We start from the raw sequence: 18,720 nt of genomic DNA on the forward strand, positions 1-18,720 counted from the left end.
TTGTAAAGACATTGCTTTAGAGAAGATGTGCATTAGTGGAAGGAACAGATGGCCTGTCAGAGAAGTTGCTGCATTCTAGGTGCAGGGATTTCACCACTCACACAGTGGTAGGAAGGATGCCTGTCTGTGTGCTTCTCTGAACTCCCAGAAAGCCAGGAAGAGGACAAGTGTCCAGTGTCATAATATTTCTCCCAAAGTTTCTGGTCATAGGCATTTAAGCAGGCCTCACTTCCCTCCTCTGCTTACTCCACCTTTAGGAACACATAGCATCACAGGAAATTTGGTTGCAAAAGGGCAACTGGTATCATAAGGGCATTTATGGGGGGCAGTTTGTTTCCTATGTGTTAGTAATAGACTTCTTTGTGCTTCACTGGAAAAGAGGTAGAGCAGGCACTGTTACACGGAGAAGAAGTCCAGCTTGTGGTCAGTGCCACCACAGGAATGATATTTGGCCTGGGCATCAGTTACATCAAGATCAGCCCTAAGCAACTCCTGGAGCCCTTTCCTCCGCCCCCCCCGCCAACCTAGCACGAACTCATTGTTGAGCTTGTCTCTGATGTGGCGATGTGGGACCAGAACACCAGTCATTCACACAACACCTTGTTAATATGTTGCAAACTCATCTGGTGATTGACAAAGAAGTGTATGAAAACAAAAACCAACTGGTATCATGTGATAATAGTTTGGGATGGTGGGGGTGTTGAGAATGGAAGGGTATAAAAAATGCCTTCTTGGCTCAGTCCCTTAAGAGGAGCTGTTCAATTCAGAACATACACTGCACATCCTGCCAAGGCACAAAGTGATGGAGGCCATCTAACCTGCATGAAACAAAAGCAATGGTGTGTTTCCAAGGATCACAGGGTCATTTAAGGGCTTCATACTCTCACATGCTAAGGAAAAACCACTATTGACCTATGGCAAAGAGCCTAGGAACCCCATCCTGAACCTCCTGTGATGATTCTGTAACTGCATGACAGAGGGATGAGATGGTGAATGTTCCCGAAGCAACAAGGACAGGTGATTCCCCTGTGCCAAGGGATACAGCAAGAGGAAGGAGACCACAGGTGGTCCTGTGAGTGAGATGTGGTCCAACTATGTCCTGGCAGGCTGCTTTGTTGACCTGCTAACTGATATTCACTCCTGGGCCTTTGATGGGTCAATGGGCATCTAATGAATTACAAAATTGAAAAGATTATCTATTGGTTTGGAAATCTGAACAAATCTGTAATGAAATGAAGGACCCAAAGGCATTTAATTATTGAACACATAAAAGAAAGTATATTTTAAAAAATTGGTCAGACTGTCCTGTTAGTTATCATTTTAAAGGAATTTACAGGGCTGTTATAGATTATGCTTTTGGACTAATTCAGTTTATAGCAAATGCCTAAACCATATTTGTTCATTGCACAGTATTTTCTTTTTAAATGGGTGCTTTAAAACAATTACATACAGATTAAAAATCCGCATTTCTTTGCTTAATTAAAACGTTAATACTCTTAGACAACACAGATCTGAAATGGTGAAACCAGCAATACCCCCTCCCACCTTACAACAAATTAAATTGAGACAAAATTACAAACACATTTCACTACATGATTATTATTAATAAAAATCAGTTTCTTTTTTTTATAAATTTGCCCAAAATGCAAGGGATGTGCATAGGTTTACAACTTAGTCATAATAGCAATTTATTCTTATTCCCCTGGGTGTGCCCCGTGAACGGAATGTATTTTGCTGTAGATTACAGATTTTTTTTTTTTTTGTCCAACACAGACACACCGACAGCATAAACGCTCGCGACTGTCCACATGCATTAAGAGTCAAGACCCAACTTCAAATCTCTAAAAGGTTTACAGGGTGCTTCAAAGAGACAGTATCACATTATCTGGATGTTACATAAAGGACTTAAAAAAAATACTATTCTAAAAAAAAGAGAGAAAAAAGGCCTTTAAAAATTTATGACTGTTTTGTAATCACTAGACTAATTATTTCAAATAAATAAAGGAAAGAAAGATATTCCAATCCATAAAATCAGACTCTAAAAAGAATGTAGTGTTTCACCCCCAGTCAAGGTAACAGAATCATTGTTTATTATTATTAAAATAGATTATAGAAAGCAGCATCTATTTTGTGCAGTTTTTAGGGGCCTTGGAAATAAAAAGCTATGATTTCCAAAAATATAACATTCCAAAGGATTGAATAATACATACATTTAAAGATACATTTTATTAAAGTTTAGGAGAACTGATTAAAAAAGATACTGTCTCTTTAAATTAGTGTGTAATTGTTTTTCTCCTCCTATCTATTCGGACATGACAATAATTATAAATGTAGGTCACACTACAACTAGGTAGTCTCTAGGGACCACGACCTGCTGACACAAGGCCGATAACAAAGAGGCTTTTCCACGTAGGAGGCGGCTCCCAGTTATGCTCAGATATCTTGGGAGAGCCCTAATAGACCCAGGAGACTGGGACCCACTGTGGGGCTGTGCACACGAGCTCAACAGCTTCCTCCAGGTGTCTGATTGTCTCATCAATTTCATTGTTGATAATTGTGAGATCGAAGTAGTGTGCATATGTTCTCTGTAACACATCGGACTCCTTCTGCAGGCGTTGGAGGGATTCATCCTGCATGGGACAGTGTGGATGTGGGGTGGGTAGAGAAGGGAAAAGCAAACAGAAGAGAGAAGTCAGTTGCAGTCTTTCTCTTTCCACATTTTGGCTTGTCCCAGTGTCAGAAATGGTCAAGGGCAAACTTTGACGTGCTGCATGTGAGGCACTAGGCCAAGGTGTTTCTGTAACAGAGACAATGGTCCCTGTCCTGTGGGGTGCAGACCTCTTGCTCTAAGCTGATTGCTCAGCATGCAACAGGGGCCTCCAGTACAAACACACAAAACAGACACTCCAGCAAACACATGGCCCCCTATCCAAGCCTAGCTGGGCCTGTCCACAGAATTACTTGGGATAAGGCCATGCAAGGTATGGGTTTCCAGTGGCTATAGGTTCTTCCTTCATTCCTCTAAGCTATCTCAGGCCTTGAGGTCCAATTGTGTTTGCATTAATAGGGCCCTGCCCAAAGGGCAACTCATTAGGTTGTATTTTTTGCCATTTCTGCTAAATGGCTTCACATAGTCCAGGCATTCAATGACATATAATGGCCTTCATTGGACAACAGTAGATACCAGAGGCAAAAGATTTTGGGATGCTATAAATAATGGCGGGAATAAGGCCATTTTCCAAATATGAAAAAAACTGGCATCTGGGAAATCCCCCCAGTTGATGTGCAGTGGAAGTGGTCAGAAAGTGTCATTGGTTCTATATGCCTGTATCTCTTCTGAAGCAAGTGTGAAGGAAGAGAAGCTGCTGAGCTCCACATAGGCTGGGGGCAGCAGAGGAGGGTTCCTAAACACAGCTGGCCTAGGACTGTCACAACTCCTCAGGCTGAGCCAGTAACAGGCTCGAGAGGGAATTTGGGATCCCAAATTTGTCCTGCAAATATTGCTTTTCTTTTTCAAGACAGGATCTCACTATGTAGTCCAGGCTGCTTTGGAATTCAGGATCCTTCTGCCTCAGCCTCTCCACACCTGGCTTGGATTTCTTAAGGGCCACCGCAAAGAAGTCTGCTTATGTCTTCACAGGTCAAATTTGTCATATTGAACTCTTAAGAGCCAAATTTAAATTTTCAACTAGGGAAGTTTTAAAGATATTTATTTTTGTGTGTATAGGTGCACATGCCATGGTGTGCCTGTGGAGGTCAGAGGACAACTTCTAGGTGGCTGTACTCTATCTTCTTGACAGGGTATCTTCCTGCTGCAAGTGAACTGCTAGATTGCAACCAAACATCAGACTAGTTGGCCCAGCAGGCCTGCAAGTTTCAGGATTCTCCTGGCTTGGCCTCCCATTGTCATAGGCAATTTTGGATTACAGATGCATGCATCTAGCTTTAAGTGGGTGCTGGAGAATTGAACCTGGGCTGGAAAGTTTTGCAAGCAAGCACCTTTAACCACTGCACTATCTCCCCAGCCTGAAACTAGGGAACTTTTTGAATCAAGTTAACTGTTTGTTCCCTCCTACCCCATACTTGTCAAATACTAGTTAGGTGAACTATTGGTCTGAGTTCTAAATACATACATATATGTATACATGTACATGCTTGTAGCCCAGGCTGGCCTCAAATAGCCTTTCTCTCTGTGTATATGTGTGTGTCTATCATTTCTACCCATCCATCCATCCATCCATCCATCCATCCATCCATCCATCCATCCATCCATCCATTTGATTAATACCTTTCTCCCCAGCTAGGGTATAAACTTGCCTTGTTTGTTCTGAAGTTGTTAGTCCCCAAAGCTAGGCATAAAAGCACTTGGTTGATTGATGGTGGTTACTATGGGATTTTAAAAGTATTACATCTATAGTTAAGAGGTTGGGCAGTTATACCAGGAAATGAGGGAATAAACCTAAATCAAAGATGTGGTACTTTTAGGGACCTAGAGTGCTAGGTGCCTGGCACTGGCTTAAGGCTCCCCCTCCTCTTCTCTGAATCTCCTGCTATTTGTAAGAGACTCTCCCTAAGGAGGCCTAGGGGCACAGCTTTCTGGCAAGGCCATTGTAAGGGACATGATTATATCTAGACCTGCATAGGGACAGACACGCAAGCATCCAGGAACTCAGTCTTCCCCACCCCCCAACTGTGCCTACTAGTTTTGTCATCAACCATAGGAAATTCAAAGCAGGACATGGCATGTATCAGTGTCCAGAAGGTCTCAGGTGCTAATCTCCTTCCAATTTCCTAAGTACACATGTTTTGCTTGTACTTAAAAGCATAGTATTTTCACTGTGGCTCAATTTCATAATAGACAGTGTAAAATCCCCTTTTGGCAAACGTGTGTTCATCCAAAGCTGAGAGTTCTTCCTATCAGTCCCAGAAGGCACAGTTCCTATGAAGCACTTTCCAGGCTAAGAGGTTTTATTTGATATACAGTCTTGGATTTCAAAAACTGCTAACAGTTTATGATTTGCTTAGAAGGCTGGGCTGATGAAAACATTCAATATTATTTATGGTTAGAAGTATCAAATTTTTGATGTAGTTCTCTTTATAAAAAATGAATAAAGCGCCTTTCTATAGATCTTTTAAGATGAAGCTCTATTTGTCTGTTTCTTCTTTTATAACAGCTTGTATGTTGCCACATGAGTAGGATTTAACTCAGTGAAAACAAAATGCCTTTATTCTAACAGCGAAAGCAAGGACTTGTGGGAACAAAATGTCTACATTCTACATCTATTAAAAGACACAGGCTGTAGTTCATCATCTCCTAGCTGGTACTTACAGGCAATTTCCTGCACCATTTTGGCAGCTATGGAAAATTAGTAAAAGGGCAGGACAACAGGCAAAACAGAAACAAAAACAAGCAAAGATGATAATTCAAGAAAAATACGTGGTAACCAAAGGATCAACACTAACTATAGTGTGGAGTATCAAACATGCTTGTGGATTAAATAAGACGGGAAAAGTAGAATTTTACAAAGGAGCACATGTTTTACAAATGGAATGACAACAAATAAAGGCTGGAAATGAGTAATGAGTAATAAAGGTCAATTTAAATATTTAACTGTCCTTAAAGGTACACACAGTGATAAATTCAAAGCCTTGAATGAACTCTACTCTAAGTGTAGTTCAGTCAGTGTCCACTGAACATAGCTATGAGTCCTGGTAATAGTTTCTACATCCTACAAAAGTAATGGTCTTCAGGGTAACATTGTACAAGGTTTCTCCTTCTAGCTAAGGAGACAGTCAGTGTTCTTACATTGGCCAGATATGCACTACTGAGCTGCCCAGTGAGAGTCTCTCCAAGTGGGCTCTGAGTGGTAAGGTCTGGTGCAGGCAACTCTCATTGGTGCCAGTTCTCTGCAGATGTTCTCACTTGAGTACACAGAGAGCTTCCTCCTTTTGCCATGCTGGGGATGGAGCCTAGGCCATGTATGAAACCAAGTCCCTAGCCCAATAGAGCTCATTTGTAGGTTTGGTAGAGCAGCCTGTAGAGCAAGGAGAATCTAAGCAGTCTGGCCAAAGTCAAGGATTCCTCATATATTCCTTATATCTCTCTACATGCCAAGCAGTTCTTGGTTCCTCTTTGCCTTAGAGGCTGCCTGGAATATCTTGGGAACTAAGGGGACTTCCACTTGTACTTTCCAAGAGATGTATTAATAAGGCTTAAAGCTGTTTGACTGAAAATATCTTGTCTAATGTCCATCCTGTTTCACCAAAGCAGGCCTTCTGCTACAAATATGGACTGATATGCTTCTTTCTGACTGTGGGGATGAAGGCTGAAATCTAAGTGGTTTTGATTTCAGAAGAACCATACTAATGTTGTTGAATTCCAAATACCAAATAGTAGACCTCACAGTCTGGAAATCAGACTGCCTAGCATAAAGACAAAGCAGGGCTTTGTTTTTGAGTCCACCACACATGTGGATCCTTACCATAAGATGTGGTTTCTTGAAAAAATATGAGTTTATTCTCACCTCACTTAAACCTGGAGTGATAGTTGGTGCAGCAATGAAGACAACAAAAGGAGCGAACTCAGCAGTTCTCAGGACTTTCAGTGCCTGTGTGGAAAAACCAAGACTTAGAAGAAGAAATAACTCAGAGAAATTGCAAATGAGTTAATAAAGTACTATACAATTGAAAACATTAAGGCCTTGGTTCAAACTTTTGGCAAGGTATTATAAAGTGTATCAGTTTTATAAGTAACATATATTTTTCTTCTAAAGGATGCACAATAGTTCTCAGAAAATAAAATTTGACAAGCTGGACATTTTTGTTAAGAATCTCATGAATCAATTGGATGTTTCTTTATAAGAAATTTAACACTATGCTGGTTAATGGTCATTTAAACCTAGTTATTAGTTCATGCCTAAATTTTAAATGATGGGAAATACAGTTTGGGTTAGACTTGGACCTATAAGCTAGTTTCCACTGCCCACTTTGTCACATTTAAAACTGCAAAATTTTAACCAAGGAGAGCAAATCCTGTCTACTGTCAGTACAGGATGTTCTCATATTTACACACGCCTTCTGATAAAAGGACCCATGTGGGGTTAACAGGGAAGTGGGCACTTGCCCAAGACAGGTGTCATAAAGACTAGTGCTTTTTAATCTTAGTCCTGCCCCAAAAGATACTATGTGGCTGACGATAATGTCTTGGCGTATGAGAGAACATGGCACACAAGGGAGAAGGACCTCTGAGGCCCTGTTCAGTACCTTCCAAGGCATGACAAATCTGTATCTGTTCCAGTGACTACTTTGCATAGATATATGGCAAGGTTGCGATGCAATGCTCCAGGAGCTTGTTGTGAAGGAGCTCCTCCCCTGAGATGACATGGCACTATTGGAGATTATAAGCACGCATCCCAGGATAAAACCTACCACATTCAGGTACCCAGTCCACATGTGACTGACATGTAAATAATTTGTAGGCACCAAGGGTAAATATTTTGCTACTCTTTACTTGGTTTATTTTTCTTTCTAATTTTACAGGCTGCTCTCAAACTCGTGATCATCCTGTCTCAGGCTGGGATTACAGGTGTGAGTCACTATACAGAGTTTTTTACACAAGAATTTAACATGTCTATTTTGTAAAATATTTTGTTTTTCTAAATTGCTTTTACATTTGCTTTTCCCTATTCCTATGACTGCATCTATTTATCTTTCTTTGTTGCTTGCAATTCATACACCAACTCCCTACTGGAATGATCTTTCTCAAATGCAAATTCCATCCTTCTCCTACTCAGAACCCTTTTACAGTCCCCTCTCACTTCAAGATAAAATGCATGCTCATTAGCATTAAGGTCTGGCCCCTCCTTCACAAACTAGGCCTAGTTTAATTTTTTGAGTCTCCCTCAGCCTCATCCCCTCTGGGAACTGGCCTTATTGAACCATTCAGCTATACAGAGGTGTTTTGCTTTGCTAGTTCTTTTATCTGGATCTTCCATCCATCCTTCTTTCTCCTTTGCCACAATCCTTTCTGCTATCTTAATCATCCTTCATAAATCAGTCTTGATCTTGGTTTCTCTGGGAAGTTTATATATTTATTCTTTTGAGACAAGGTCTCATCTAACTTAGGTTGGCCTTGAACTCATTATGTAGCCATGGATAACTTTGAACTCCTGATCCTCCTACCTCCCAAGTGTTGATAATACAAATATGCACCAAGACTCCTGGCAATTTCTCTGCTTTTTTTTTTTTTTTTTTTGAGTCTTGAGTCCCTGGTGTGTGCTCTGGCAGTATCTATTACGTTGAAGGATTTGGAGGACAAGGACTGCATCTTGTTCAGATGTATCTCATACTCAAAGGGGGACTGGGGAGATGGCTCAGCAGTTAAGAGTGCTTGATATGCAAGTATGAAGCCCTGAGACTGATTAAGTTCAATTTCCAAGCACCCATGTAAACAGCTAGCATGGCCATGCACATCTAGAATCCCAGGCCTATGGGGGTGAGGGGAGGCCAGAGACCAAAGAATTGCTGGGTCTTCCTAATCAAGGAAAGAGGAAAACAGTAAATTTAATATGCACAGCATTTATCTGGTCTTCTGAAGCAGGTCCAACTAGAGAGCCTGCTGCTCCCTTGGTATCTTTGAGTACACAGGCATGAAAGCAACAGATTTGAAATTAAAGGTTCTCACTTACTTTTTGAATATAAGCCACACATTAGGTTTCTATTTCTGGATTTTGGTCACACAGTATTTTCTTGTGGGTTAGGGGGATCTGGCCCACTGTCTTATCTACCCAAAGTTTTTTATTGGTCTTATCACAGGTTCAGTGTCTCCTGTTAAGAATGCTCTCCAAGCTTGCACATGCTCATGTTTGAAAGTGGTAACTGCTCATTTCTTCACAATCTTTGTGATTGAAGACTTTAGCAAAGATTAGATATCATAAAAATCCATATACAACTCAACTGAGTCAAACCAGGATATTCACTTAGAAATGCCCAATTTTTACCATGATTCTTGGACCTTCCTTCTGTGCTCAGACATCATGGGAATGCAGTGTTGGGTGGGACATAAGGCTTTCTAATCATTCCTACCACCCTGATGTGTGCCTGCATGTGTAAGCAGGTGTGTACTCACTCACTCTGCATGGGGTGCATCCAACTCCCTGTACCATTTTTCTGAGTGTCAGATGAAAGTACACATGGCCTACAAGCTTAACAGAACCCACAGCTGCCAGACAATGAAACTCCAACTGGGAAAACTTAGTCCTTTGAGTGCTTTCAGTTCTAAGCTGATGTCATGTTACTAAATATGCAAACACACTCCTTGGAAAACACAAGTTTAGCAAACTGTAGACTGCTCGTGTGTTCACTGTTCATGTGCCCTAAGTATATATCCATAAACACTGGAGGGTCACTACACATTTAATTGCATGAAACTGTCAATGAAGGCCATGGTCATTACATTGCCACATCTTCTTGTGTATGAGAATCAATTCTAGTCCTTGCCCCCTCTCTCCTCTTTTGGGCCCTAGTTGCCAGGAAGTTCACAGCCAAATTCAACATTTATCACAATAACTACAGTAGTTCCTGTGATCAACATATTTCCTTCCATGTCCTTTATATGGCCTCTAATCCTAATAGGTTTTCTTGATAGTAGGTCTCAGTTTCAGCAGAGGTACCATATATTTCTTCACTCATTCCCAATGATTTCTGTCCTCATACTCTGCTCTACTTATGGGTCTCTCAAGTAGGTACCATTTTGTGTATAGGCTCAGTTTGGCTTAGGTTCAGAGTCACTTCAGGGCCAGGAAATAGAACTGCTCACAAGAACTCCCTTTCTTTCAGGTGGTTAATAGCTGAATTAAAGATAGACTTTAAGCCTTCTCCCTCTCTGACTTAAGGTGAGACAAATTTGTTAATACCCATAGGCAAATCTCTTTCTGTACACCAAGCAGAATAGGATGGGGGAGAGAGGGAGAGGGAGTGAGGAGGGGGGGAGAGAGAGAGCAAGAGAATGAGAATAACTATGGATGCATGCATACTCCAAAAAGATTACTGAAAATGCACAAGTCTGAAATAGTCAGTAGATTAACACTAGATTCAAAAAGTATTATTAACTGAACAGGTAATTATTTAGTTTTCCTAAATAAGCTGATTTTTAAAGCTCATCTATATATAGCCAGGAATTAATCTCAGGTTACCATCTCCAAGTACTTAAGAATTCCTCTGACTGGAGGATCTAGAGATGCAGATATCCAGAAGACTAATCTAGTTGGTAAAGTGACAGTGTACACAGGACAAGAAGCTGAGTCATTCTTACATATACATCCAAGGACTCAAAGAAGAGCATAGTGATCCCACTGAGGTAAACAGTTTAACAAGATGGCCTCTGACTCCTGCTTTATGCTTTAGCTTTGGTACTGATGGAACCCTGGCTCTCTTGCATGCTACACAGGCAGCTATACTCCTAGCCCCTGGCTCTTGTTTTGAAGTCTAGATTCCTAATAAGGCAAATAGGTACTTCTAGAAGATAATCTTTCCCTCTTTGGGCAAGAGTAAAATTAAAAAAAAAATAACCTGCTATTGTTAACATTTTGAGACAGGGTCTGACTTTATCATCTAGGCTGGCTTGTAACTTGGTTCATTATATAGTTCAGGCTGGTCTCAAATCTTTGATTTCCTTGTCTGATTTCCTCCTGAGTAATGGGATTTTAGGTGTGCACAATCATGTCTACTGTTAACTTTCTACTGTTTAGAAATGATAAATCAGAATAATGTTAAAATCTACAACCATTACAAAGACTTCTCATTACCTACTAGAGCTATTACAGTTTCAGCTTTATGGACATTACTTCTTGATCTGCAGCTTTATTTCCATGAGAGAAATAAGCTCTAGTTTTTCTTAGGTTTTACTACCCTATCAATTTTTCCAAATGTTTAAAAAATTCAGGGTTTAAATTGTACTAGTATGTACAGGTGGGACATCTTAACTATGCCCAGTGTTACCTCTAGGATGCCACAGTGAAAGGAGGTTGGGATTTACTACATTAAAAAAAATAAAACCCCAACATAGTTCAAGTTTAACCCTTACTTTCACTTGGCTATAAAATCTTAGTTGATCACAATTATATTAAGCTTTGTTTTCTTCATCAACGGGAGTGGGTGCTGATATTGTTTCATAGGGTTCCAAGGATTAGGTGAGGAGTAAAAATGCTTGGTAAATATAAAACATATAAGAATGCAATTTATTTTTTTAAAGACAGGGTACTTTTTTTCTAGTTTATGTTGGTACACCGGCCCTCTTGGTTTAAAGTTGGGCTACACCATCTTATCTAGCATTAGTGCTTAATTTGGTCTTAATTGTCTGAAATATCCTGATCGGATGAAGCATTTGACATGCACTAAATGATTTAAATATGAGTGTTGGGTGGTCACTCAATGGGCTACATATGAAGGAAATGGGCTCAACTGTCGCAGGAGTAGCTATGAGAGGATTAAAAAAACAATGCCACAAGGCACCTTCTCTGCTATGGGCACTTTCTGATGTACATGTAGGAAGGAATTTCATCCTCACCAGCTTGTCTTCTTTAGTTTATATTTAGCTCCTGGCACAATATTTGGCATTGAACTGTTGGTGAAATACAGCAGAGGTCTCTAACCAATCTAACCAGCTTGCGCAGGAAAGGGGCACTGAGAAAAATATTCTAAGAGCAGGGCTCTGCCTAGAAGTAAGTCATTCATGGCCACAGGTATCCTGAAAGCAGGACCAGGGCAGTTCCCAACCCCAAAAGAGGGAGCTGAGGGCAGGGAGGCCAAGGAGAGCCCTGTTGGTGAGAACTCCATAGCAATTCCAGCTGTACTGCCATATGCAGCAGCCATCCAGGAGTTTAGACTGAGCAGAAGAACCTGGGACCAGAGTGGTCAACCAGTCCAACCAGAGGAGCAGGCCTTGGGCTATCCCTGTCCCCAGGGCCACTGGCCCACTGAGGCTCAGGCAGAGACCAGGATGCTTAGGACCTGCCCTCGGGGCCTAGTGGATCTGAGAGATAACAGCTATGAGAAGTAGGGCCACAGAAAGCAGGAGAAGAGTGCAGGTGAGCTCATCCAGCAGTCAGGGTAGCAGGGGCCAGTGTGCCCGGCTGGGGAGAGGAGGTGCTGGAGGCCAAGTGCGATGGGGAAAGGATCTGCTGTAGATGTCCTGATAAGGCTGAGAGATGGGTCTCCCGCTCAGCAGTGCAGAGCAGTGCATGGCTGTGCAAGGGCGAGGGGACAAGGAGAGCTGGGTGCTATGATTGGAGCAGCAGCGGCAGCAGCGGTGACGGCGGTGGCGGTGGCAGCGGCGGCAGCAGCAGGGAAGGCAGAAAGCCCTTGGAAGTGGCCTGAGGTAATGCAGAGGGATCTGAGGAGCCCTGCAGCCAGCATACTGCTAGAGACATTACTACCAGCAGAAAACGACGTTCAGGTGAAGACCAGTGTGGAACCCAAGGAGAGGATGTCGAAGACCAGGACCAGGATTGAGACTTTGCCTCTAGCCACCCCTGGCCAGAAGATTTTTCCAATCCCTAGTAAGGAGGGATTAGTAGTTAAACAAAGATCAATCTGTGTCATACATCATCATATTTAGATCTATATAGGTCCACGTTAGTTGATAAGTCAAGTAAGCTATTGTGTTTACCTTATTGTTGCTCTCCTCCCTAGCCCTTAACCAGATCCTATGGTGGTTTCCAAGTTCAAGAACTCCACCAGGTGCTATAAAATGAAAACGACCATGAACCCACTGGCCACAAGTTAGAATCTAGAGCCCAGAAACGGAGTCGTCAGGTCCCAGGTGATACAGATCCTGGCTGTACAGGCTCTGTTCTAGATTTGGGAATGGCTAGGGAATCAACTCCCAGGTAAAGACCCTTCAACAGGGAATTTCTCTGCCTGGGGCAGGCACATAAGCCTCCTGATGAAGCAGAGCCTGCTCAACAAGGGGCGTTGCTCTACTGTCTCAGTAGGTGGGACACTGATTCTAAGTGATAAATTGGAAGATCTAGGAGTCACAAAGTCTCTCAGGTAACTTCCCTTGATGTCTATAGTTCCCAAATCCTTTCCTCTGTAATTTAAGCCCCACTTTTGCTTGGTTTGTGCTAGGGCATGAAAAAAAAAATAGCCTGTCAGCATTCAACATTTTTTCTTTTGCCTGTGCATGCTAGGTCCATGCCCTACCACTGAATTACTATGATGCAAGCCCCTGTGTCAAGATTTCAGTTTTTTATTTCTCAAGTTTCAACATTCCTACTTCTTTCATAAGACTTGCTAACAAATCATTTAATCATCTTTGCATCTGGTACCTCTTTGAGTCCTATGCAAATTTTTCATCTCTCTCCTACTTTTAGCTTAGGGTCAGGTGTTAGCGTCGGGTGGGGAGATAGCAGAGGCTGGCTCTCCATCGCTGCTATTTCTGATATTGGGGCTCACACACATTTGCTTTTAAAAGCTAGGGCTATGTTCAATACCAGACCTCAGATGGTGGCAGAAATTCTGATTATCCTATGTGAGCTATACCAAGACAGCCAAGGTGGCTGTTATGATAACAAGTGCCAGAGCCTCTTCCTGAGGTCAGAGAGGTGGAGGATTTCTGGCAGGCCCATACTCAATCAGGTATTCCACTGAACTTCTGAGTATGATAGGACACATAAGGAGAAGCTTGCTTCTTAAACATCTGCTGTGGGTGATGAGTCCAGCAAATGGTCAGTTTGCATTCTAGACTGATTTACACAGTCTTCATTATTGATATTTTCTTGTGGCTTATGAAATTTGTGTGTGACCCATGATTTTTTGATGGCATTTTGGATACAGATTCTGAGCTTGTTGGCATGCAGACAGGAAGGAGCAGGTACAGAGTGGCTGGGCATTACCTGAGGCTCCACGTCCAGTATCGCAATCAGCCCCTGCTCGTGGATCTTCCGAATGGTCTCCAGTTTTGTCCCATACATTGCATCCTCATGGCTGCCATACTCCAAGTACTCATTATTTGAGATGTCTTGCATCATTTGGTCATGAGATACAAAGTAATAATTCTTTCCATTTTCTTCATCTTTCTTTGGAGGTCTGGTTGTATCTGCAAAGTTGCACATTATGAGAACTTTAAAAGGCTGGGTTGCTGAGCTGTGCTTCCAATGGACTTATTCATATTCAATTGCTTATTATGCATTAATTATTAATTATTATTATTTGCAGTTCTGGAGATTGAACCAACAGCATTGTGCATACACTCTACCATTGAGCTGCATGCATCTCCAGCCCCTTAATTGCTTCATAAAAGCTGTATACTAAGCTAGTGTAGTGGTACACACGTGTAATTCCAGCACTTGGGAGATGGAAGCAGGAGGTTACAAGTTCAAAGCTAGCCTGGGCTAAATGACACCTATCTCAAAAAGTGCTATAGATTCATTAATGTGTACCTCACATCTCCTGTTCGTACCCCCAGAAACTTTGTAGAGCCAAACTCTAGGATCCATATTTATCTCTGCATATCAGACAATAGCAGTTTAAATAGTTGTGTTTTGAGATGTATTTCATCCTTTCATGGCCACTCCAAGAGGAAGATATGATATGACATAAGATTAACACAACTTACTCATTCTATGACTTTATATACTTAGGTCTTGTATAGAAGGAAGAATACAAGAATAAAACATATGTGGTTATTTAAATTTAAGTGAATTATGAGATACAATTATGAAACAAGTTCTTAGTCTCACTACCTACATTGTAAGGTTGAAAAGCCATTATGTGGCAATGGCTACTGTACTGGAGAATGTTAGACTATAGTAAAAGGCACACTATATTGAAAACACAATGATTTAGTAAGGTGTAGCAATGACTATTATTGATGACCCAAACTCAGATGTGAGGAGGGGGCAAACTGGCTCATTAGTAAAATATAGCTCTTCAAGTTTATTTTTGTTTTTGAGACAGGGTGTTGCTATGTAGCCGAGTCTGGTCTCAGATTTGAATCAATCCTTTTCCCTCAGCATCCCACGTGCTGGGATTACAAGTGTGAATCACCATGCCTGGCTTTGCTTTAGTCTTATTAGCACACAGTCATACACATTTGTTGGCACTTTCCTAGGGCTGTTTTCATGCTACAATGGGAGAAATGAGTAGTTGTCTTAGAGACTGTGGCCTTCAAAGCCACAAATGTTTACTACCTGGTACTCTTCAGAAAGGGGTTTTCAAACCTTGACTTAAGTGTTTACTAACATGTATTCCAATATGCAAAATATACTTTTTAAATGACTTTTCCAGAAAAGCCCAGGGACATTGATGTTATAGTTTAGATATAAAATGTCCCTCTAAAAGCTCATGTACTGAAGGCTTGGTCCCTAACTAGTGGATGCAATCACTGAGAGACTTGATCAAGAGGGTTCTGACCTAATCAATGTTTTCATCCACTCATAGATTCATAATTTCTTGTTTGTGTGTGTGTGTGAGAGAGCATGGGGCCAGAGGATAACCTCAGGTGTCATCCTCAGGAATGCTTTCCACTTCCTTTGTGACAGGGTCTTTTACCAGACTACATACAACTCACAAATTATGTTAGACTGGCTGTCCAGTGAGATCCAGGGATTTTTGTCTCCACCTCTCCAGCTCTGAGATGACAGGTACACGATATCACACCTGGCATTTTTTATATGTGGGCACAGGGGATCATATTCAGGTCTTCATGCTTGTGGGACAAGTACTTTACTGACTAAACTTTCTCCCCAGTCCACGGATTCATAACTTGATGGCATTATTAGGGATGATGACAATGTTTGGAGGTATGGCCTAGTTGAAGGAAGTATTAGGTCACTGAGTGTAAGTTCTTAGGTGCTGTATCTTGTCCTGGTCCCTATAAGGTCTCTCTGGTTCCTGGATGCTATGAGGTAAGCCACCTGGCTCTGCTACCTACTCTTGCCACCCTGATGATCTACCTCAGCACAGGCCCACAGCAATGGCACAAGCCACCCACGGAGTGATACTTCTGACACAGTGGCCAACAGAACACTTTCCTTCTTTTAAGTTGTTCCTTTATGTGTTTGTCACATTGGTGAAAAGTCTGACAATTGAGGTTTATTTTCTCTTCTTCAGTCTCTTTCTTTCTTCCCTCCCTTTCTATCCTTGCTTTTGTTCCTCCTTGTCTTTCAGTTTCCTCCCTTCTGCATTGCTTCCTTCCTTCCATGAACAAGAATGAATTTATGTTATCCTTTCCTACATACATGGGTCTAAGCCATATTAAGGAGGAAACCTTTCTCCAGATACTTATACCAAAAGCTGAAAAATATTACATAACATGTTGATAATGTATTGTCCAGTAGGTACTATATGCTATAACTGTGGTCTAATATTTCAGAGATTAGACATGATTGATGTCATCAAAGTTAAGTTTTATGCTGAGAACTCAACAGTAAAGTAGACTTAAAACATAACTACCACAGCTCAGTGAATTTTGTGGCTGAGGGAGTGGAGAGAGTGTTAAGATTACACAGCATAGGAGGGAATATCAAGAGGCATTCATCCTGTAACGAATGACTGCTGCTCTCACAACTCATAACCCACAACCCCATGGTGAATACCAGCAATTCCACTGAGGAGGGCCCTCGGTGGAATGGGGGCGGGAAGGAGAGAAATTATGGTACCAAAGCATGATGTGTTCACATAATAATGCTACTTAACAAAAAAACAGGAAAAGGCACTGACTTCACTTCAGGAAAGCTTCTGAGGGTCTTGCAGGAAGAAGCCAATTGTGACATGTTCTCTAGTTGCTCTTTTCTTTCTTCTTCTTCCCTCTCTCCCTCCATCATTTCTCTCATTCCTCCCTTCCCCTTTCCTTGTTTTGAGACAGTCTTGCTATGGAACTCTGGTTGGCCACTAACTCACTTAGGATAGTCTGAAACCATAGGGATCCTCCTTCCTCAGCCTGAGTGTTGTAATTACAGGTACACACCACTATGCCTTGCTCTTAACCACCGTTTCTCTTTAGCATTGTCTATCTGAGACAAAGTTCTAACTTCCAAATAGCTTGTAGGATAGAAATGTGCAGCTTGAAGACAATGGTGATAATAATAATGATAATAAAAAAACGATGGTGGTCAGGTAGCTACCACTTATTCACTACCTGCTAAATGCTTTATAAAAAGGCTCCTGAGTCCTTTGTACAACCCCTGAGATCACTGTTTCACAGTTGAGGAAATGAAAGAAGGTAAGAGGTTAAGAATATGAAACGAAGGTAAGAGAAATTTAAAATGTTACAGATTTGAAATTTCTTACAGTAAATAACTGACTGGAGTTTAAAAGTGATATACAGTTGATTATTTAGATACTAAGGAAAATATGGCTTATCAGAAAAATTATATGACTATTAAAACATTTTTCTGAAGAATTTAAGTAATGTTTTGGAAAATTAGGTTAGAAATAAAGTGGATGAGACTAATATCCTCTAAAGCATAATAAATGTTCAGTTTGTATATGTAGTATTTAGAGAAACCTAGACGGGTATACAGCACATATTTATGGCACTTTAAAAAATATATTTTATAGAAAGAGACAGAGAGAGAGGGAGGGAATGGGCGTGCCAGGGCTTCCAGCCACTGCAAATGAACTCCAGATACGTGTGCCTCCTTGTGCATCTGGCTTACATGGGTCCTAGAGAATCAGACCACCATTCTTTGCCTTTGTAGGCAAAAGCCTTAACCACTAAGTCATCTCTCTAGCCCCTATGGCACTTTTAAATTGGAAAATATATCTAATTAGGGGTTGGAATTTCCTAATTTTCTTCCTTATTCTTGTTTTGGATTTCATAGAAAGTTCTTATAGTGAACAGTTGTATAATCAGAGAAAAATATGTCATGCTAAGAAAGTAATAGAAAAATAGAATTTAAAGGGATTGATGCATTGCTTACGTGGAATAGGGTATGCAAACCGGTCCGGGTGCTTTGTGATAAGGGTGTTTTTTATATGTCTTCTCCCAACACCATGTGCACCTGTGCCATTTTTGAAAAGAATGGAAAAATCAAAAATTGTTAACATTCACAAGATGTTTTAAAGACAAGAATTTAAGTGAGGCACTTTTAGTAAACTTACCTAATAAAACTAGTGTTTTCCTTTTGAATGCTGGCAGTTTAACTACTTCTTCATATGTGACAAGGTCTAATTGATCAAACACTACAATGCAAAGATTTAGAAGACAGGTAAGTTTGTGGAATGGGTATTTCATGTACGTGAATTAGAATTTTATGTAAAAAACGAAGTTACAGTAAAACCATGTCACAAAACATGAATCCAACTTATGATATGTAGCGTACATATAACTTGAGTCATATGGCCATTAGGGGAGAAAGTTCCATTTTCAAGCCCATGAAAATACACTTTAGAGCCAGGAATATCCAAAATCTATTGACTACATGCATGAAAGTCCAATTCTAAAAGGTACTGCATATTTTTTTCTTGCAGTATCCAACAAAATCATTTGAATTCATTCAAAAAAACACATGCTGTTCAGCAATACTGAAAAGAAAAAGTCTATGGAGAGTGATCCACATGAACAGAGCATGAATCTAACTAAAGCCACCCTAGTAGGGGACAGCTAGATAATTTCTAGAGATGGGTAAAAGATGCATGGCTGGCATGCATCGCCTTTGACTTCATTGATCTTTTATCACTATTTTATAGTTCATGAAGGTGGCATGCTAGTATTTT

The 18,720-nt window shown here is 41.0% G+C and overlaps 1 protein-coding gene across 12 annotated transcripts in view; it reads right to left on the reverse strand.

Moving 5' to 3' along the window:
* Nucleotides 1–1,255: 1,255 nt before the first annotated feature.
* The window catches only part of Cask (calcium/calmodulin dependent serine protein kinase), a 361,845-nt gene continuing 344,380 nt past the window's right edge, over nt 1,256–18,720 (reverse strand). For 7 of the 12 annotated variants that reach the window (XM_045140293.1, XM_045140291.1, XM_045140289.1 and 4 more), the window contains 5 exons: nt 18,106–18,186; nt 17,925–18,005; nt 13,896–14,098; nt 6,525–6,608; nt 1,256–2,630 (listed from right to left, as the gene is read on the reverse strand). In XM_045140293.1, the coding sequence (XP_044996228.1) occupies nt 2,454–2,630; nt 6,525–6,608; nt 13,896–14,098; nt 17,925–18,005; nt 18,106–18,186 (626 nt within the window). In that variant the 3' untranslated portion in view covers nt 1,256–2,453. The remainder of the gene's footprint in view (nt 2,631–6,524; nt 6,609–13,895; nt 14,099–17,924; nt 18,006–18,105; nt 18,187–18,720) is intronic. The other 5 variants (XM_045140292.1, XM_045140290.1, XM_045140294.1 and 2 more) reach the window with 1 other exon arrangement.

Source organism: Jaculus jaculus, chromosome X (assembly GCF_020740685.1).
Source record: "Jaculus jaculus isolate mJacJac1 chromosome X, mJacJac1.mat.Y.cur, whole genome shotgun sequence".
Lineage (NCBI taxonomy): Eukaryota > Metazoa > Chordata > Mammalia > Rodentia > Dipodidae > Jaculus > Jaculus jaculus.